At 39.2% G+C, this 21,842-nt stretch overlaps 1 protein-coding gene across 1 annotated transcript; it reads right to left on the bottom strand.

Annotated features, from left to right (window-relative positions):
• Positions 1 to 138: 138 nt before the first annotated feature.
• Positions 139 to 21,647, bottom strand: morc2 (MORC family CW-type zinc finger 2). The gene is made up of 27 exons (XM_007244292.4): positions 21,487 to 21,647; positions 19,048 to 19,222; positions 12,503 to 12,556; positions 12,373 to 12,407; positions 12,148 to 12,216; positions 11,935 to 12,025; positions 11,701 to 11,809; positions 10,285 to 10,444; positions 10,069 to 10,180; positions 9,823 to 9,948; positions 9,660 to 9,739; positions 9,474 to 9,556; positions 7,526 to 7,611; positions 7,201 to 7,341; positions 6,046 to 6,200; positions 5,113 to 5,241; positions 4,882 to 4,987; positions 4,220 to 4,352; positions 4,047 to 4,133; positions 3,669 to 3,956; positions 2,986 to 3,255; positions 2,806 to 2,866; positions 2,556 to 2,694; positions 2,080 to 2,256; positions 1,835 to 1,928; positions 1,469 to 1,657; positions 139 to 804 (listed from the first exon to the last, which is right to left on the bottom strand). Exons 2-27 carry the CDS (start codon positions 19,113 to 19,115, stop codon positions 736 to 738), a joined length of 3,111 nt encoding a protein of 1,036 aa, XP_007244354.3. The 5' UTR covers positions 19,116 to 19,222; positions 21,487 to 21,647; the 3' UTR covers positions 139 to 735.
• Between the last annotated feature and the right edge of the window lie 195 nt (positions 21,648 to 21,842).

Here is a 21,842-nt window from a genome sequence, read left to right as displayed (position 1 = left end):
GATGGCACTGTTAACATATTGGCAATAAACTACACAACACTTTGTATACATCCTAAATTTTATTGGAACATTTTCTTAAAACTGTTTAAAAATATACTTAGATATAAAGACGTTGACTAAATGCTGAGAACCACGGGGTAAACAGTATTAGATTTATTCAAAAAGAAGAAAATCCATCATACTGGACCCCACACTTATATATGAAAGACACAGGCAACAGTAAGTCACTGAAAGTAGATACAAAAAAATAATTAGCAGCGACCAGGAATCAGAGAAGACATTCTCCAAGCCACTTACAGTTATACTGGTTGCTAGAGTCGTCTTTGTCGAAGCCCCATACTGATGCCCTGTGGATATTTTCAGAACTTCAGGCTTTAAACCAAGCCTACAGGCAAACTCCCAAATCAAAGATGCAGTACTGTAAATCCAAACAAAAATGGGGAAAAAAGGCTACTTTTTGTAAAACTTGTAAAACAGGCTCTTCAGTGCCTTTGGTCCATAAAATCAAAATGCACATACTGTTAACCAGTTGGGGCAAGGAGCGTTGTTTTAAAAAGTGACAAATCATTCAGTGAGGAAAATACTGCCTGCAACTGCAGCAAATAGGAAAAGGAAATAATGTGGCCTCCGACAGAACATAATCAAAAGTAATGGATAAACAAGGAGAGAAAACATGACCGTGATTAACCAAGAACAAGGCAGGACGGGCAGAGCTGATGAGACAGCTGAAGTGTTTCACTCGCCCTTAGTGACCAGATCCTCTATATAGGCATCCAACTCGTCATCACTGCTAATCTCAATATCCTGCAAGAGAAACAGATAGAAATCAACAATCCCAACATGCTAATCCATAATAAAAACAAACAAACAAACACGCATACACACTCTGAAGTAGACAAACATGAATCTATTGGAAATGTGCCTAATGTCAGGTGTTAGCTACAAGCATATAAAGACCACCGGCATTAAGTTGTGGAGACGTGGATCTGTGTTCTCTGATGGCATGCCATTCAACATTTTGGGGATTTTGGTATATGATTAGGAGGAAGAGGTATGGTGGGGTGGTAATCAGTCATCCTGACCGCTTTAAATGCAATCCAATCCAAAGTCTTCTTTGGACAGTGGAGACTCAGCAGAACTCATTAACAATTATTTTTTGTCATTTCAGAAGAATGAATGAATAAGCAGTACTTTGTAGTTTGTCCATATAGTGTTTTTGTGTGTTTATTCAAAAAATGAACATTTGCTCTGAAAAGTGTAGTACCAGCAAATTCCGTATTTATTGGAAGCAGTTTTTCTATACAGAACAATGACACATTTTTTTTTAAATTCCAGTTTATCACCAAAAGGTGTTCCAGACACTATTGCTATGATGAAAAGAACCATTTGTAGTACTGTACAGAATATTAACGGTGTCTTTTTTCCCCTTATGTGAGAATGTAATGTGAGCATGTAAAGTAGTACAGACCTCCTGGACTTTCTGAAGCAGAGCAACAATGTTGGTTCTGAGTTTGCGGAGTTTCTCTTCAGACTCTTTGAGTTTGGTCTCAGCGCCGCTGCTCTTTTCTTCCACAGCTCGAGCTCGAGACTCCGCACGAGTCTGGTAAGAGTTACACAGACTCTGCAGCCCTGCTTCGTATTGCTGAAAATACTCTTTCTATGTATTAAAAAAATATCATTAATTAAAAAAAACACACAACATGATGCTAGGAGGCAGCATTTAATGAAATTTTAAAGTGACCAAAGAAAACTTTAAAAAGTAGCCTTTTCCAGACCATTTCATGGTATTCAACAAACAAGGACACACATATCTACATGGTTGTGTTGTACTCACAATTGGAAAAGATACTAGATCCTCAGCACTCATAGTGTTCAGGGAGTCTTTTGGGATTCGGAAATCCGGTGGGAAAAAATAACGCAGCAACGTCCTATAAGAAATTAATATAATGTAATGAGCAAAGTCCTTATATCACAATTTAGGCTCCTCAAACTAAATACAGTACAAATGAATGTTTAAACATATGATTCACACTTCGCACAAATTCGCACAAAGATTTCAATGCATACACCACTGCCCACCTCATCATGGTGACAAGGCCCTCTGTAGTTTCCCTACTCGGCCCACTCTGGGTTGTGTCAGGCTCAGCTGCTGTGGGCGGAGTCACAGATCGTGCTGGAGCCTGATTGGTGTCTGGACTCCGTGATTCTGGTGAAGCAGGACGCATGAGGCGGACCTCATCGCTGCCTTTAAACACCCTTAAAGACAGACAGCACATACAATAAATAAATAAGAAAAAACATGTAAAATACACAAAAAATACACATCAGAGGATTAAAAATATTTATTATATACACAGTTGTGGTTTAACACTTTATCAGCCGATAACAGCTGAAGCTATATCCATGGCCAAATGCAGATACAGACTATACATACAGTTGGGGCCTCAGAATTGTTGTTTGACATGAGTTTTAAATCAGATGTTTTTTTTTTAACTGGTGCAAAACAAGAATTCCAGCAATGTCGCATACATATGCGCATATCTGCAAATTCATACCAGCGGTCTCGTGGAGTGTTCATGGGAACATAATCAAACTTCACTTTCCAACGCACACTCTCTTTCCCAGTTTCTACTGCCGTCACCCGGCCAGTGAACCATTCTCCATTCACCTTCGCCTCCACCAGCATGCCTTTATCTGTGGAACATGTGTAGACACCCACACACAGATAATTAAGATCCCTTCATACCATTTTGCAGGTCTGTAATTATACATTAATGTAGGAAACAATCAGTTCATTATTGATACCTTTATGAGCATTTTTCACTGCCTCTTGTTTCAATTCTTCTTCGGTGCTATTGCTTATTTTCTGAAGAAAGAAATTCATTATTTATTCAAAAACAATCTAATTAGATTACAAAGAAATAATGACATCTGCTTTTAGACCACATTTTCGTCTCAGAAGGTCTGAGAGAATATTAACTTTACCTCGGTGTTGTTTACTTGTTTGGTTGGGGGGGCTTTCTTTTCTACTGCCCCCTTTCCACGACTCTGAGCAGGCGCTGCAAATTTGGATTTCTTGGGTTGTGGTTCTTCCTCCTGTTCACTCTCTTCCTCCTCCTCTTCTTCCTCCTCTTCTTCCTCCTCCTCCTCTTCTTCACTTTCATCCTCTTCATCTTCTTCTGGCTCTTGTGCTTTACCCTTCTTGGCACTTCCTCTCTTGTTAGCTTGTCTGCTAGCAGTTTTAGTTGTGGACGGCTGGAACAGTCACAAACAAATCTCTTTCACAAACATCAAAACTTCAACTTTTCAGATTAAAATAATCCAGATCAACAGAAATGGCCATGATACTCTTTCATCACAGTCTGACGATGTTCCTAATCGAACACATCAATTAAAAGTGCAAGTGACTTAAATGTAAGATAGTAAATATACAAAATATCTAAAATTATTCATCTTTACTGTTCTTTACTGTAAATATTGTCTAATTGTTAATTTTGGGATGCAAAATAACTAAAAATAACTGGAATAATTCTCTCTATTACTGGGGCCAGACACCACTGATAAAGAGGAAGCCTTAAATCAAAGGAATTCTTATCTCCAATCCAACAGGTGTCTTTATTGAAAACTAAAGGTATTGGTCCTTCCTACGGCTGTTTGTGAATACTCACTGTAGTGCGTGTTTGAGTTGCACTCCTGCGAGCTGGAGGTTTCGAAGGTGAAGGGGTTGCTACAGCTCTAGTGGCAGGTTTCACAGGTTTGGGAGGTGGAGTTGGTGTTGCTTTGGTTTTGGCTGGAGGGGGCGGAGCAGGAGGAGTTCTTGTTGGACGTGATGGAGGTGTAGGTTTAGGGGGAGGAGTTTTAGCTGCGGGAGACTGACTGACGGCTCTTTTGACTGCAGCAGGAAGTGGAGGTGACCGTGGCCGAGCTGCTGTGCGTTGGGATGACCGTGTACCAGTCTGGAATGTAGAACAAAAAACTCAGTTCCATATCTAAATTAAGATTTGTAATCACATCTAAGCAAATAAATAGTGAAACCTTTACATTACCTGAGCCGTACGCTCCTCTGCAGGCTTTGTCGTGACCGCCAGAGGGAGCCGTTTCACATCTGCTGCTGATTTTACACTTGTAGTTTTCTGAAACAGATGTTACATTACAGAGGCTGAGTGCAACTGTTCAAACTGTAGAACTGTACTAGATTAATGAATGGATGGATGAGTACCTGTAGCGATTCTAATTTCTCTTGATGCTGACGGATTTTATCAGTAAGCTCTTTCTGTTTGTCTTCTGAAGTTTTGGTGTCCTTCTTTAAAACACCAACAGGTAAATTCTGCTTCTGCTCAGAAGCATCACACCTAAGAGACAGAAAAATGTGCAAAACGAGCACAGAAGGATCATTACTAAAAGAGAGTAAAGGCAAGGGAACCAAAGGGCACTTTAGTCATACTCAATATTAGGATATGCACACTTTCTGATCATTTTTGACCCAGTCTCCTTCCTTGTGATGCATCACAACATCTGGTTTAAAGTCTTTAAATTCTAGAATACAACAGAAGTGTGGGAATGTGCAATTAAGGTGGAAAAAAATTAAAGACTGGATCGACCACAGCAAGCTTCATAAGCCATTTGAAAACGCACACAAAGTAGTATAAATATTCTAGACCCCTAGCCACCATTACAGCTGATATACTTTAAAACATACCTACTGTACTTTACTGTGCTATAATTGCTGTACAGGCTTTGTGTATGTTACATTGATTGGAAACTTGATTTAGACTCTAGCCTAAAAAACTTGCAATTAGGATTGAACCTGTATTTTTTAAAGACTTGTGAATATCTCCAATATGAGCTTAGAACGCTCTTCTTTATTCTATTTCCGTGTACCTGTCCTGTGATCCATCAGGATTCATAAGACAGACCCAGCTGTCAGGGTAGCGCTTGTCCACGGCATCCATCTGAAAAGGCAGCGTACGCCACTTCAGACATTTATCTGGGGGGAAAAAATACACATTGTGAAGGGAAAGAAAGGGAGACAGAACAGATAACTATATGCAAAGATCCCTAATTGAGTGTACAATACTACACAAGCACACTATGAATATGTGCTGTTCTTACCACACTGTATTGTGACAGGAATCTCCATGGCTCTGCGGCGACGGAACCTGACGTCATTTGAAGGTGTTGCATTCCAATTTGCTGACAAATACCCAAACTCGTCCCAGAACTTCACTATGCCTTTCTGAGCTGTTTGGTAAATAAAGTTAAATAAATCAATAATCTGTCACTCAATTATGACATGACGTCAAAATTAATTGACAGTGTTAAGATAAAAAAAAAAAATCACACAATCAAAGTACACATGCTGCCAAAAGCCCTATCCGGATGGTATTAGTTTCTCAGAGGGTCCTGGGGTAATTTTTCGCTTTTAAGGGGGACCTTTGTGATTTTATCCCCATCCAGAACTACCATGTATGTATTTTTCTCAGACGTCCTCTGAGAAAATAAAGGCTGAATTACCTACTGTTTTTTTTTTTTACTAAACTCTGTAGTCCTTAGGTAATTTTATTCCTGTCCGGATGCACATCTCTGAGTTTCGTCACCTCGCGTTTAATAAAGTGTAATAAAGTCCACTGCCACGCACCGTAATTACACTTTGGGCGCGCGTTTCCACCGAGATTTATGTAAACACAACATCATGCTCCATGTTGAAAATCTGACAACACGTGAAAACGCGAAGCCAAAAAATTCACTGGTCCTCCTGTTTTTTCACTTGCAGTCTGGACATAAGAGTTTTATCACTGAGCACAAGTGTGAAATATTTTTTCACAGACGTCCCCCTGAGAAACCCATCTCATCTGGATAGGGCTATATGTAACTTAAAAATATTTGCAAATGTCTTTTATTGAGAGACACAGGAAGGTCTTAGAACAAACTGACGCACTGAATGGCTGATAGACACTACATTAATCATTTTGGACTATTAAATGATTTTGAATGCCAAAATAATTTTCATTTGAAATCACCCACTGGCTACCCACAAACACTTACCTATACCAATATCTTTCCAGTACTGAGCAAGATGGTCCCCCATTGCTCTGAGTAAGTGCCTATACTCTTTAGCATCTGCAAAGTCTTGCTTGTTGTGTGTTGGTTCTAACACAAGATAGGGAACATCTACCACCCCTACCACTCCACCACATGCCCTAAAACAGTCAAGAACAAAAAACACAGTCAAGCAATGATGTACAACAACTAACATGCCAGCATTCTGTGTGTATTCCCTTGTATCTTTAAGTGGTGTAAAAAAAAAAAAAGCATCTGCATCTTATCATGATCTTTTGTTTTGCCATACTGTACGATAGTATCATAGTATAATTTTTTTATTATTTAATTATATGTAAGGACTGGTGTCAGACAGTGGTTCATTTTGTGTTGTATTTAAAACCTGCCCAATAGATCACAGTGTTGTAATTTTCTCATATAAATAAAGATTTTCTAAACATGATTTATAAGTATAGATATTTATAGGTATTTATATCTTTATATATTTATAGTATAGGTATTTATAAGTATAGGTGCCGTATTTTTTGCACTATAAGGCGCACAAAAAAAAACGTTAAGTTTCCCAAAAATCGACATTGCGCCTTATAATCTGGTTGCGCCTCATGTATGAATTCTACCAGTCAGGTTGTAAGGAGCAGTAAAGTCACTCTGCTGATGAGCAGCATTATACAGGAGTTTCAGTGCAGTTCTCCGGCAGTCTTTTGCCATTCGAGGTGAGTATTAGCAGCCTGTATTAGCAGCCTGCTGCTAACCCCGGCTAGCATTAGCAGTAGCTGCTAACCATTACCTTTTAACTGTGGCTACTGCTAGTGGTTAGCTGCTAATGATAATACTGCTGTATCCAGCTATAGTGGAAATCTAAGCTTACTGTAAATAAACGGAAGTTCTTTCCTCACTCAGTTTTTTTTTTTAAGAATTACAGTTTTGTTTAATTAATTTAGAATTTACAAGTCTCGCCTGCTGAATTAGAAGAAAAGCATGGCAACACCTCTGTTCCTTACTAGTGTCGCATAATACACCTTATAATCCAGTTGCTGCGTACCATACAGCCAAGTTCTTGTACGTAGCATTAACGTAACATGACTCCATTAGAAAGGTGGCATTAGGCTAAATAAATATAAAGCTTTCTGGTAGACTCACATTCCTCCCTCCAGCTGCGGCCCAGTCTTTTCATACATCTTAATGAGTCGACTGCAGTTGTAGATAAACATGCCGTCCTGGTCTCGCCTTTCAATGTTTACACCGAAGATGAAGTTCAGCTCTTTGGGCTCCTTCAGTGCTCTGCCACAAGAAATGACAAAAGTGAGAATGAGACTCAAGGCGTCTTTTGAGTTACTTAGTCACATTAGGTTGGACCAATGTAGATTATAAGGAGTACAAATACAGTTTGATTACATAAAATTTTATATTTTTGTTTAACTGGATTCTATGCATGTGTATGTGTGTAAAGGCATGTAGGCATTACTTCTGTTTAGACGCGTATATGGCTTGTTTTCTAGTAGCTTCTGCACGTAATGCCGAAGCTGAATCTTGGGCCTTCCTCAGTGCAGCCTGAAAACAAATAAGATGCAGAGTAGTGATGTTTGTTATCCCAAAGAATATGGTTAAAAAAAAAGTAGCATATAGTACAAGTCAAAAGTTTGGACCCTAAATTCAGTCTTTTTTCATTATTTTAATATTGCCTGCATTGTAGATTAATACTCAAGTCATCAAAACTGTCATAAAAAATAAATTGAATTATTTATCAAACCAAAAATGTTGTATATTTTTTAAAGTAGGCACCTCTTGCTTAGATGACAGATTTGTACATCTTGGCATTTTCTCAGACCAGACTCCCTTATAAGGAATGGCTTTTAGTTAACACCTGTCCCTCATCAAGAGTTAATTACTGAAATGTCTTGTCTCTTAAAATGTTTGAGAGCATCAGTTGTGTTGTAAAGAGGTATACAGTGAATAATAATGTGACTTATATACAGTGAAATATAATGCTTTAACCCATATTGTTGCAAGAACCTCTCAACTAAGTAAAAAGAATACCTTACGGAATGAAGTTAGTCCATTTGAAAAAATTCAATAACTTTGAAAGTATCCTTAAGTGTAGTTGCATAGACCATCAAAAAACATTAGAATGAAACTGGCTATAAATCAGGACCACCCCATAAAAGAAAAGAGCTAGCATTACCTCTGTGGCACAGAATACGTTTATCAGAGTTACCAGCATCAGAAACCACAAGTTAACACCCCATATAAGAGCCACCTAAATGCTTCACATTGTATTTTCGTTTGTCAAACACTTTGCTGAACACTACATGATTCTTTGTTTTCGAAAATAGTCAGGATAACTGATTTCTAATAGTTGTGGTAATTTTACTATAGATACTGCTTAACCACAAATGTTTTTTTGTTATAAGAGACTAATAATTCTGATGACTAATCCAAGATATTAATTATACTGATTATCCTGTATGAGTATGCATGTTAAGAACAACAAGTGTAAAGTATGTCCTTTAGGGGTGTCTCAAAGCACAAATTTCACTACAAGGGGAGGCCATTAACACAAAATGGAATTTTTCCTTCTTTAAATAAAACAAACTGTAAAATCTAGCCCTGAATGTCTAAAATATTGGTTTTGGAATTGCATGATATTGTATTACTACAGTATGTTAAGTGTACTCTTAATTGGTTTTGTTTGTCTGCTTAAATATATCACTTTGCTTCAAAGGTTTTTTTTTTTTGGAATTTAATTATTTTTTAACTGTCAGTTGCAACTGACAAAAAATCCTGAACTTCCTAGTGGCCAGTCTGCACCCATTTATCCAGCAAACCTGCCTGGCAGTTCAAGTTATATTTAAAATGACTGGACTTGTTGAAGCAAGTGACCTTATTTCACTGTTCCAAGGTCTAGTTCTGATGCTCATGTGGTGATCATAGGTACCTGTGCTGTGAAACATTCCTCCTGTAACAATATTTAAATACTGCTGTGACTTCTGCAACAGTAGCTTTTCTGTCGGTTCAGGACAGCTTTCATTGTTCACATGTTGGTCACCAAACACCAACACTATTAATAGGCTAATGTTCACACAGGCTGACCACAAGAACCGCAATAGCCTTGCTGTTTCACAGATGCTCCAAACCAGTAATTGCTGCTTATATCTCCCTGCCCACCAAAACAATGACTATGAGAACAGACTGACCATTTACTGTTCCATATATTGACATGCAATTGGTATGCTACAGTTGAGGACGAGTTATTAACCATCATTAATGAGTGCCCATAATCTGTTGTGATACATATCGTTGGTACATGTACCAAGCTTCATGCAATACTTTTATTGTTGACTGGTAAATGCAGATCTTGCTGGTTAGTATTAGTATAAATGGTGAGTGTGTAGCAGGTGGTGGCGGGCTCTCACCCTGGCCTCTTTGGATAAATCATCACCCAACTTCAACTCTAGAGCACGTGCTTTACTTTCTGCTTCTCTGGCCTTCTCTTCCGCTGTATACAAAAAAGAACAAGGCAGAAACTTTGTGAGAAAATATGTTTTGTTATGGTAATCACAACTTATAATAAAAATATATATGTGTCTTGATGTACTCACCAAGTTTTGCAAGGTGATCAGCCTTTTTTACTTCCTGCTCGGCGCGCGTTTTAAAGCGCGTTGATGTGTATTTATACATCCTGTAATAGAGAAACTCTTAACAGTTTGTTTTCACATCTTTATTAGGTACGTGTTGAAATTATGTGTGCGTTTGTTTCTGTACCTAGGGTTGTACAAACAGCAGGATAGCCGCTTGGTCCTGACTTTATGTCCTTGGATGAATATTCTCATCCTGGGATCTATGTAAAGAACAGCAGCATAGGCACGAAATGACCGCCTCTCCGGCTTGCTGTTTCAAAAACACAACACAACATTTACTCGATCAGAACAATTACAGAGAAAAAGATTAAAAGAATTACAAAAAAAAAAGGTGACATAAGAGGAATGAAAGCTACTTCAAGCTACTCACACTCCCTCTACAGGTGTCCCTGCCATGAGAATGTCTTGGTGATCTGTCTGCACATCCAACTCAGGCTCTCTGTTGTCCATTAGTTTCAGATTATAAACTACAACCAGAGTACCTAAAGCAGACACTCAAAGGTTAATAGACCAAATTATGAAAGCATGTTAACAATGAATAAATAATAATACATTTAAACGGCAACAATGAATAATAAATTCATACCACTGGCTCCCTCTATTTTCTTAAACTGCTGAAAGAGCTGCTCCTCACTCTTGAAAGGGGAGTATTTGAAGATAAGCTCTGTCTCGATTGCATACTTCTCTGGGTCTTGAGTAAGTGGCTGCTGGGACTTTAGATCCCAACTGGGCAATGGAACGATAACCTAATGTGTGCCAGAAAAAAAGACAAAACAACTGTTTAACATTCTACCCACTGGTCATCCTGTACTGGTTCCTCTGTCCAAATTAACTCTTTTTGACTACGTTAATTACAACCATGTCAGCTCCACAGTCTACAGGAATAAAAAAATGGTCCTGTATTGTTTAATCTGTCTTATTGACAGTAATGTATCTGTTGATTAAAGGTCTCAAATTATAATTTTGTTCGTTTTTATTTTGATAGTATGAATGAGCTGTGTTTTTGTCCGGTGCTCCAGTTTCAGGCTGTTTTAGTGCGGTGGAGGAGTGGGTGGGAATGAATATTCATGACATGCAAGAGAACAACTCTGACTGGCTAACAGCCCTGTAACACTCCCTCAGGCCATAAATCCTAAGCCTTTTCCTTATTTATTTGTTTTTCTGTCTATTGTCTTTCATTGGATACTGCAGGCAATGGCTTTAGAAGAACTTTTACACAGGCAGCATGCATATGCAACTCGTAGTGACCTATTGTATTTCAAAAAGAGCAAGTACTAACTGGTTTCTAGTAAAATGACACCTTCGAAAAGCTCTATTCCTTAAACACATTCCCTGTCCCTTAAACAAATAAAAATGTTTGATGTATTTATGCAAGGTACAGAACTCACAAAAATGGTAGGAGCAGTGAATGCACTCAGCAGCATCAAAGTAGCATTTAGAAGAACATTTGTGACCAAATCTGCGATTACCCAGATCTGTAAGATTTGACCTTGCAGCTGCACATGCACATCAGAAAAACTGGCAAGATTTTTAGGTCAATGTGGAAACCTGGTGAGTTTTCTCTGCTCTCACTTCTAGTTTAAGCCTTCAGGAACACACACAGGACATAGGAAATTAAAGGACAAATATTTGAACAATTCTGTTTATAACAGATGGTGGTTTACCTAAACATATGCAAACTATTTCTCTAGCTTTAGTTGTTAATTATGCATACACATTTATGCTACTTTGTTTATCCTGCATAGGTCTGGTGCATCAGTTGTGTGCTTTCTCAGAAATTAACACAGTAATAACATGCAGTGCACAGAAGTTTTTGGTTCTTGCCTCTGCAGCATGTGGAAGCCCCAAGCTGATGCCTCCAATAACACGCCTAGCACATATATGAACAGTTTCTTGTACAATTCAGCCTGTGGTCTACGCGAACACATGCCCAAACAGCAAGTTTATCTCCAGCCTTATCTATTCTGCTGCTTGGCTCACACAAACACAAACTGATTCTTACCTCATCCAGCCCTTCCTCTTCATGAAATGTCCGGGACAAAAATAAACAAGTAAGTTTTTCATCTTTCTTCGTGAAGAGGATGAAGTCTTTGCCAATACGCATCGAGCCACTTGGTGAGAAAAAAAAAAATTCAGACATATAAAATGTAAGGTAAATTTACTGTTTTATTTAGAAGTACATTAAAAAGGTCCATACACTTTAACCAACTAATAAAAATATATAGAAAGCACTTACGACTTCAAACCGTTTCCATATTGGCCAATATGAGTAGACTCTGGGAACCTCTTGCTGGATTTGCCAAACTGAATGACGTGTGTTGCTTCACCTATGATAAAGATATAATTGGACTTACTCACTAAAATTAAATAATGATGTGAGTGCAGTGGGTGTGATTGTGCTGAGATTTTGAGGTTGACTGATTAATAAGATAGATATTACTCTACTTACTGGGTTCCATGCCAGTCCCATCGTCCAAGAAGCAAAGCATAAAGCCTCCACGCAGGTCTGGTCTTTTTTCTGAATTTGAGAGATGGATGGACATGGAAGAACATATGAGTTCTAAAAGTGACCCTCTTGTTTAAAGTGCTCCTATAGCTCTCCAACTTCTTTACCCAAGCATCTTTTCACAAAAACAGAATCTCAACATATTTGTGTAACAATATTACCCAGTACCTGTATAGATGTCAATCCTTGTAGCGTTTGCATCCCTGTAGGCGAGGAAACACAGTGCTGATTTTGTGCTGCATCAATTTTTTTGCTTATGTGTATTAATGAATAAACCAAGGCAAGAGAAGACTGTTACCTTGAGTTGTCCACAAGCTCGGCCAAAGCGCCAAAAAGAAACTCGTGAGTTGTCCTGTAGACATCAGTCACACAACACAATGTTTATTAGACCTGCTGAGTCACTTACGCAGTATTTCCATCATAGGTACAATGTTATTATTACAAAAGAAAATAGCAAATTGAATATACCAATGTAAGACAATTAGTTGATCATTTTTTGCTGTTTACTAATACAGTATCCAACAGCTGTAACTTTCCATGCACTAAAATGTCATCAAGTAGCATTTGTATGTGGACTTTTGATGAGTCATACCCGTTTTCCAATGTTTCTGCCAAGAAATTGATTCATTTTATGCAACAGTGAGAAGCAGCAGAAATGTTGATTTCCCCTTTAGTCTTCAGAAATATGTCGACGTAAAATCATGTGTGAGGAAGTCTTTAAGCCCTGGGATAGCCATATATGTAAACTGATCAGGAAGTATAAGTTGTGAAGCATTATCTTGTAAGTGAGGTTGAACACTGGGCAGCATGCACTTGGCATGTCAATGTGAATTACCCAAGTTTGCCTCTGATAAGGCCTCAGATTCCACGGGACAGTATTAGTCTCACATGCTATGACATCTGCAAGGTGTACAGTGTAGTGCATAAATATATATTAAGTCATCTATTTTGAGGAATTCTGCATAACAAAGTTTTTGAAACACAGCTAGGTCACACAACTCTCTAAAAATATATATATAATGGCTGGCAAAAATGTACTCTTACATGTTTCAGATTACTAAACTTACTTAAATATTAGTCAAAGAAGACAAGTAAAAACAAACTGCAGTTTTTAAATAAAGGGTTTTTATTATTAAGGGAGGAAAAAAAAAAAAAAAAAAACTACATGGCCATGTGTGGAAAAAGCGTTCGCCCCCTAAACCTAATAACTGGTTGTTCCACCCTTAGCAGCAAGACAAAACGCAATCAAGCTGTTGCAGTAACTTGCAATAATTCCCACTCCTCTATACAGAAATGATCTTTTGAGCATAAACCAAAATTTTAAGGTCATGCCACCCGATCTCATTAGGATTCAGGTCAGGACTTTGACTAGACCACTCCAAAGTCTTCATTTTGTTTATCTTCAGTCATTTAGAGGTGGACTTGCTGGTGTGTTCTGGATCATTGCCCTGTTGTAGAACCCAAGTTTGTCTCAGCTTGAGGTCACAAACAGATGACCAAATTCTCTATCAGGTCTTTTTGGTAGACAACAGAATTTATGGTTTCACTTATGACAGCAAGTATTCCAGGTCCTGAAGCAGCAAAACAGCCCCAGACCATCACACTTCCACCACCATTGTTTACTGTAGGTACAATGTCCTTTCTCTGAAATGCGTTGTTACCTTTTTTTACGCCAGATGTACGGGACACACATCTTCCAAAAAGTTTAACTTTTGTCTCGTCAGTCCATGGAGTACTTTTCCATTAGTCTAGGACAGGGGTTGGCAATTAGTTTTGGCCGCAGGCCAAATATTTTCTAAGCCATTATGTGGGGGGCCACAAAAAAATCTGATTTTGGAAAATAAAGCAGGTAAACCCAAAAAGAAAGGAAAAAATAAATAAATAAATAAATAAACACACCGCTCCTCAGGTGGCCCAATATACCACTCCTACCCCGGCTAGTGAACTAAGCTGGGGGGAAAAACGCCCTTATAATGTGAAAGGGAGCCCGAGAACGGGTGGAAAAATGAAAAAAGGTGGAAACTAAAGTCACGCCGAGCGCAACGGAGAGACAGGGAAGCGTGTAAACTAAAGTTCACCAGAGAAGCATTTTATTTTTAATTTTCATTATAGTTCAAACAACCTCATGGGCCAGATGTTTCACGCTTGCGGGCCACATCTGGCCAGTGGGCCGCCTATTGCCGACCTATGGTCTAGGAGATCATCAAGATGTTTTCTAGCAAAAGTGAGATGAGCCTTAGGCCCCATCCACAAGGAGCCGGATATTTTTAAGGTTTTTGCCTCCGTTTTTAAAAATATATTCGTCCACACAAGCAGTGTTTTCAGAAATGTCCCCGTCCACACGGAAACGCATACCACTCAAAAACGCTGAAATGAAAAGGGATTCTCTAGACATTTGGTTTTCTCATCACTTCTCAGCATATTGTCCCACCAATTTTTTACCGTTCACGGTAAGGTTTGTACCTCCGGTTAGGAGGATTGGAAAAAACTGCACACAACTCACTTTAGTAACGATCCTTCCGCTGTGTTGGGTAATGTGAGAGTTACATTAAATTAAACTGTGAACATGTTATTAATCTACACATTGCAGAGAGAACAGAACCAATCCAGGTGCTGTCCCTGTTTCAGGCTTTACGGTCACGTAAATTATGGTGAGTGGTTTTAAACTGATTACAGCACACCTGATCCAACTAATAACAACTAGCTTATCAACTAATTATCTGTCCTTCTGTGCTGTGTTCTGAGTGATGCAGCAGGAAAACGAGCAGGACAGTTACTCCAGAACCACAGAGCTAACCCAGCTAACTGAAGAACCAAAGTCTAAAACACTGCTCAATGCTTAATGTGGGTTTTCTTTCCACTGAAGCCTGTTATAAGGACAAATCGTAATGTGGCTTAATGCACTAAAACAATGAGAAACAAACACCAAACATCTTATTTTTTTCACTGCATAATAAAATTAATCAGAATCTATAAACAAATCTCTATATCCCACATCACTGGCCCGCTGTAAAATCCAGAGAGGCTGTGAAGTAAACAGGCTGGATGAGGAGCTCCAGTAACTGTAAATTATGTATTTTGGGTTTGCTGGTGTAGCCGGTCTGTCAGTATATCCAGGGTGGTGTTGGACCAGTATAATTATGGCTTATACCGATAGAGTAGCGTATAGAACACAGCACTATCACTAGTCTCAGCTACACTGGAAAAACGCGTTACAACGTTTAAAGCTGGTTCTGGGTTATTCCTCACTGTTGGGTCAGAGAGGGCAGTTAGTTCATTAGCTGGATCAGCTGGGTGTAAATATGTTGTTAACAGCCGGAGTTTGCTGCTGTTGCACCGAAAAGAGTCCCCTGCCGATCTCTAAGCTAATGCTTAACAAAAAGCAGACATGCGCTGTGTGATGTAAGCGTTTTCAGAAAGCTCCGTTTTCCCTGTCCACACGGCTCCGCTGGTAGCGGAGTTTTCAAAAATCTCCACCTTGGAAGGCGTTTTCAAAAAACAGTTTTCGTGTGGACGGAAGGCCAAAACAGAGACAAAAACCTTTTTTAAAAATACCCGGGTTTGTGTGGACAGGGCCTTAAATGTTCTTTTTGCCCAGCAGTGTTTTTGACTTGGCACTCTGCCATGCAGTGCATGTTTGTCCAGTCTCTTTCTTATTATGGAGTCATGAACGCCGACCTTAACAAGTGAGGCCTGCAGTTATTTTAATGTTGTTTCTGGGGTATTTTGTGACCTCCTGGATGAGCGGACTCTCTGTGCTCTTGGGCTAATTTTCATCAGACGGCCACTCCTGGGAAGAAGGTTCACCACTGTTCAACGTTTTTGCCATTTGTGGATAATGGCTCTCACTGTGGTTCCCAAAGCTTTAGAAATAGCTTCATAATCTTTTCCAGACATATATATCATAATTACTGTCTCTTATTTGTTTCTGAATTCTTTGGATATTGGCATGTTGTCTAGTTTTTATGTGTCTTTTGGTCTATTTTGCTTTTTCAGGCAGGACCCATTTAAGTGAGTTCTGAATTGAGAAGAGGTGTGGCACTAATTAGGCCTGGGTGTGGGCAGAGAAATTGGATACAGGTGTGATAAACCACAGTAAGTTTGGATTTTTATTCTCCCTTAATAATAAAACCCTTCATTTAAAAACTGCATTTTGTGTTTACTTGTATTGTATTTTACATATATTTAAATTTGTTTGATGATCTGGAATATTTAGTGACAAACATGCAAGAAAATAAGAAATCATCAACAATCAAGGGGCAAACACTTTTTTCACACCACTGTATATAAAATATCTGTGTTCTGTTTCACAGCCAGAAGCATTGTCACTTATAATATATAATAAAAATGTTATACATGTCTTATGAATGTAACAAAGCTATGTAGTTCATGTTTCTTGTGTTGCATTTTTTAAGTGCACTTTACAATCTTAACAACTTTAATCACTGGGACTGGGATCAAACTTGACTTTATAATTTTGAATAAAATCCACCCCAGCAGTCATGCTTTGGTCTGTCATTCACAATATACATAATAAACAGCAGATAGTGGTTTCAAATTTGTTTTCAACAATTGTCAAATCAGGATTTTTTTTTATTATACCCCTTTGAGCCTATTAACTCACCCACTGACTAGGCCTCTTCCCATTACTGGCAATGCATCAAACACTAGTACAGCGAAGACTACTCAGCTTCCTATTTTCAAACTTGGCCTACAACACTTACACAATTATTATTTTAAAGCATAACAGCAGCACTAGGGCTGTCCCTAACGATTATTTTTTAAACGATTATTCTAACGATTATTTTTTTCGATTAGTCGACTAATCTATTTATTGAGAAACATATTTAAATAATTATTATTTTACGTTTTAAAGCAAACGATAAACTACTATATTTATATATAATAACAACAACAGCAACACAAGCCTACTAAACCAAACCCCACACTTATAATCACTTACATGTACAACACGTTTAGATCTATAACGCTAAAAATGAATAAGCTCCCATACACCACCTCCGTGTGTTGCACTGTTTTCTGTGACCGCTAGATTTTGTGACCACGGGCAAGTAGTTCTCAGCAGACCGGTGCACTGGCCGATTCGAAACGTGTTCGTTTATAATGTTTACCCCGACTGGCCAAAACGGTTCAGTTTAGGGCTGAGGGTAAGGTGTAGGTATAGAAAGCTTCCGTTTTGCCAATGAACGCTCATAACCGTGAGCACTGGTCACAAAATTCCGACGGTGACAGAAAACGGTGTAACACCGCAGCGCCGACGGCGCTAGCTAAAATAACTTAAGGCAGCTAGCTTAGCTAAACACCTGAACTTATGAATAATGCTACTGTTTCTGGAAACTGTGAAATGCCATGCACAAATATAAACCAAAAATTTATAATTTCTGCCTGTGGCAGGTTTAAAACCTTTGGTAGACAGCCTTAAGTCTTTTTAAGGACACCCGCGGAGACCCTGATGTAAACGGTAACTTACTGTGTGACCCTGTTGACATAGTGCTCCTGGATGTTTGCGCTTCAAGTGCTCCTTTTGCACATATGGCAGAGGACCACATTGTTGCCCTTTTGCGTGAAATGCTCCCAAACTTTAGATGCCCGCTGGCGTTTTTTTGTAGCTGTTTTCACTACCGCAGTTCTACAGCGGGGGTGTTGTGCCGATTCTGTCCGCGAAGCGGGAGTCAGATTCAGCAGAGTCGGATTCGGCACAAGCGCGGCAGCACCTCGCGGTCCGCGGTGTCAGTTGTAAGCGCTCGCGCTAGCCGCAAAATACGACAGAAAACACTGAGGGAGCTGCAGAATTATGTATGGGACTAGAATATGAGCTCTCACCAGAACAAGCGAATCAATCAATCTCTCTCTCTCTCTCTCTCTCTCTCTCTCTCTCTCTCTCTCTCTCTCTCTCTCTCTCTCTCTCTCTCTCTCTCTGTGTGTGTGTGTCTCTCTCTCTCTCTCTCGCACGTGAACTCCTCCGCGTTTGACTTGCAGAACTGTGTTTAGCTGTTCTTAAAAATCATTTTAATTAAATAATAGTTCTATGCTTCTATGTTACCGTGTTAATTAACATATTTACGACGCGCCGACGCACGTTATGCAAATCGATGTATTTTCGTAATCGATGACGTCGATTATGTCGACGCGTCGCCCCAGCCCTAAGCAGCACAGTCTCAAAAGTGGTATATGGCCTGAATTATTAAAAATAAACTTCTCCAAACTTTATCTTCTGACTGAAAATGTAAACAAAATGTAATAAAAACAATCTGAAACAACAGATGCATTACTATCACCAAGAGGGTCCTTAAAACACAGACTAAAGATAAAAGACATATATATATATATATATATATATAAAACATTCTTCTCCCAAAAACCCATGCATAGAATTCCCTAGGGTCTAGTTCTTGGTCCCATTTCAATTGTATAGTTAGTAACCTCTATATGGGGTTTACAGATCAATTTTAAAGGAGAGGTTGGTCAACATATCAAATGCATAAATTTTTCCTCCTATCCCAGAAAAAAACCCTGGCTGTTATATGAGCAGGTTAAGAGTTTTTATATGTACTGAAAAGATCTGGGTACACATTAGCTTCCTAGCTCCAGTACACAACTGAAAAGTAAAATTCTGACATTAAATCTGTCAATTGGAGTACGAGAAAACAAGTTTAAATTCTGCCAGATCAATCCTTTAACTCGTCCAGAATTCATAACACATGCATAGTTCCTCATCCAGACTGCACAGCCACTAATATTTGACACATTATAAACTCTTAAATAAAAGAGAACTCAATTCAGCAAGCACTTATTCTTCTCTTACAAAATACTGATACTTACGAGTTTGTGTGCAGGTATTCAAAGGTGAGTTGAGCTCGGTTTAAGGAGCTATAATTTGAGTAGGCCATTTTCTCAAGCGATTAAGAATGGGGGGAAACGTCTGGAAAAGTGGACACCTCTTCTTTACATGTTTTCCAAGTGATGGACCTTATTTGAGATTGTAGTTCTTCAGCACCTTCAGTACAACAAGACAAGAGGGAAAACTTGGTCTCAACTGTGGTCTCAAGTGTAACACCTTTAGTAAGTCTGGCACATACAGGTCTTACAGGTCATGCTTAAAGGTCACCATCCATCGTTTTTTCTTTCATTTTAAAATGTCTAGTTGTGGTCTCTAGTATGATTGAATGACATGTGAGCCGTTTTTGTAAAAAAAAAAGTGCTCAGGTGTCTCTGTATAGCTCTTTTTTAATGGACTGTTTTAGGGGTGTGTCCAAAATGACCGGATTCCAGCTTTGCTCATGAATAATCATACATGCAAACAGCATGCAAATATCTCTCCTCTGATTGGCTAGGAGCACTGCGACGCCCCTCCACCGCTCTGCCGCTCACAGCCTCCCACCTCCTAACTGATGAGCGGTGATGTTGCGTCGCTTCAGCTCCGCCTCTGGGAGTTTCTCGAGCCAAGGTGGGCTGGTCTGTGAGTTTCTGCCTACGTAGGCAGAAAGATAATTCAAAATTCACCCGTTTTTCGGAGGGGGGGAGGGGGGATTTCTTTGCTTAGCTCCTGCACACAATGGGGGCTGCAAAACAGTTTAATGTGCAGATGTACACATTCAACTCGGAGAGACCTACTGTATTCCACAAAAAACAAGAAAAATCGGATTTTCGCGGAAGGTGAGCTTTAATATCAACTTGCTTGAGACATAAAGGAAAAAATTCCACTGTTCTCTTTTTCCATGGTATAGTATTTACCTGAGAATGATTGTACCTGCCAATTGCATTTATTTTATATCACTCATTGATACACCTTGGATACATGAGGTGTGTTACTCATTGGATCGTTGACTTCTTAAGAAATCTGTTGAAGATTTCTGCATTTTTAATTTCACTGATATACAGTTAATAGAATTAATAGACCACTTCAGTTTCTGTATAGTTTCTCTGCTTTTACTATTTATAGGTTTGTAAAATTAACATCGGACAACATTTCTCCACAATTCCAACTAAAAATATTGTCATTTAGAGCATTTATTTATATAGGTGGTCAAATTAACAAACAAACAAATAGCAGTGCTTTCAAACATCAAATAATGCAAAGAAAACAAGTTCATATTTATATAGTTTTAAGAGTTCAGAAATCAAGATTTGGTGGAATAACCCTGTTTTTTAATCACCGCCTTCATGCATCTTGGCGTGTTCTCCTCCACCAGTCTTACACACTGCTTTTGGATAATAATTTATGCCACTCCTGGAGCAAAAAATCGAACAGTTCAGCTTGGTTTAATGGCATGTGACCTTCCTCTTGATTATATAAAATCAAAGAAACTCGTCATTTTCTGTAATTGTTTTCAGAAGAACAACCAAATATGCACTTTTTCCAATATTGTGGAGCCCTACCTTTAATGACACAGCTGTTTTGATCACAAATATACTTTTATTTAAAGTGCATATTTTCTTAATTATGTGTGTACGTAACTAAGACGCAAAATCTTTTAATTTAAAGCAGTTTAAATACTCTCACTCCCTGTACCTGTCAATTCACCATTTTGGACTAGCTAGCTTCAACTATTTCAAGATGTTTATAACTGAAAAATCAACTTGTACTATGGAAATAACTTTACCAAAATACTAGCTAACAAACTCCCACCTGGTAGGAGACCACCACAACCTGGCTGCTTCAGCACACCTGTACAGGTATAGTTATAGTTAATAGTACCTTCCACAGGTTATATGTCCCTACAGGTCTGGACATCAGATCAGCTGGGCTCTACAGTGTCAGAATGGGTTGAACCACACTGATATACTACATCAAAACAAATGGTTGGCTGGAGCTAACTTAACTGCAGACACTTCAATTCTATCTCCCACTTTGAACTGCACCACGGCCATGTTTAGGCGGGGTTAGAGTAGCATGGCATTTCTATACACGCTTACCAGCCGAAACACAGGCCATGCAGCAGCAGCAGCAGCAGGGCCCACTCAACTCAATTTAAAGAAGTATCCCGAAAAGCCTGGTCCTCAGGTTCACACGGTCTAACCCATACTTCTCCACTCACTTCTCCACTCTCTGTAAAGCTTTCAGACACCCAAACTACACTTGTCTGTAAAAGTGGCGGTGGTTAAATGGTCTGCCATTTCTTCAGTTGGAATGGCTAATCCTCAGCTGCAAGTAAGCTAACTAGCTAACCTAGCTAGCTAACGTTAGCTAACTAATGTACCAGCTGAAAAGCCTGTGTACAGCAAGAAAAGCTTAAACGATATTTTAGCGTTATATCAAACCATTTAATCGCGCGGGGCCTCCGTGTGTTTGTATCCAGTGTTGGTTTCTGATGTGAGAGGTAGTCCTGTTTATTTCTGCGCCGAGATCACAGAAAGACACTCCGAAGGCCGCGAATCTTCACCACACGGCTCTCCTCCGTTGTCCTGCGCAAAAAACGCGTGAGAGCGAAAACCGAGGTCCCGCCCTCCAATCGGCTCTCGACCAATCACCGACTACTTCCGCGGATTCTATTGGCCCATTCGGCTGCCAATCACTCTGAGCACTACGTGAGCGGGTCTGTGCTGCGGTAGGACCGAGCGGGCGGGCTGGTGCTGGAGTGTGCGGTGTGGAGACGGATTTGTTGTTCTGCTGGAAA

This window comes from Astyanax mexicanus, chromosome 2 (assembly GCF_023375975.1).
Source record: "Astyanax mexicanus isolate ESR-SI-001 chromosome 2, AstMex3_surface, whole genome shotgun sequence".
Classification (NCBI taxonomy): domain Eukaryota; kingdom Metazoa; phylum Chordata; class Actinopteri; order Characiformes; family Acestrorhamphidae; genus Astyanax; species Astyanax mexicanus.
The sequence above is the reverse complement of the archived record's forward strand: the minus strand, read 5'-3'. Positions and strand labels throughout refer to the sequence as shown.

What these genes read in the sequence shown, in the direction of transcription:
- morc2 (XM_007244292.4), bottom strand. Translation starts at nt 19,115, where the DNA reads ATGGCCTACTCAAATTATAGCTCCTTAAACCGAGCTCAACTCACCTTT. An exon ending in GAATACCTGCACACAAACTC is followed by an intron (nt 12,557 to 19,047) that starts GTAAGTATCAGT and finishes TGATGTCTACAG; the next exon opens with GACAACTCACGAGTTTCTTT. An exon ending in ATCTAGTATCTTTTCCAATT is followed by an intron (nt 1,658 to 1,834) that starts GTGAGTACAACA and finishes TTTAATACATAG; the next exon opens with AAAGAGTATTTTCAGCAATA.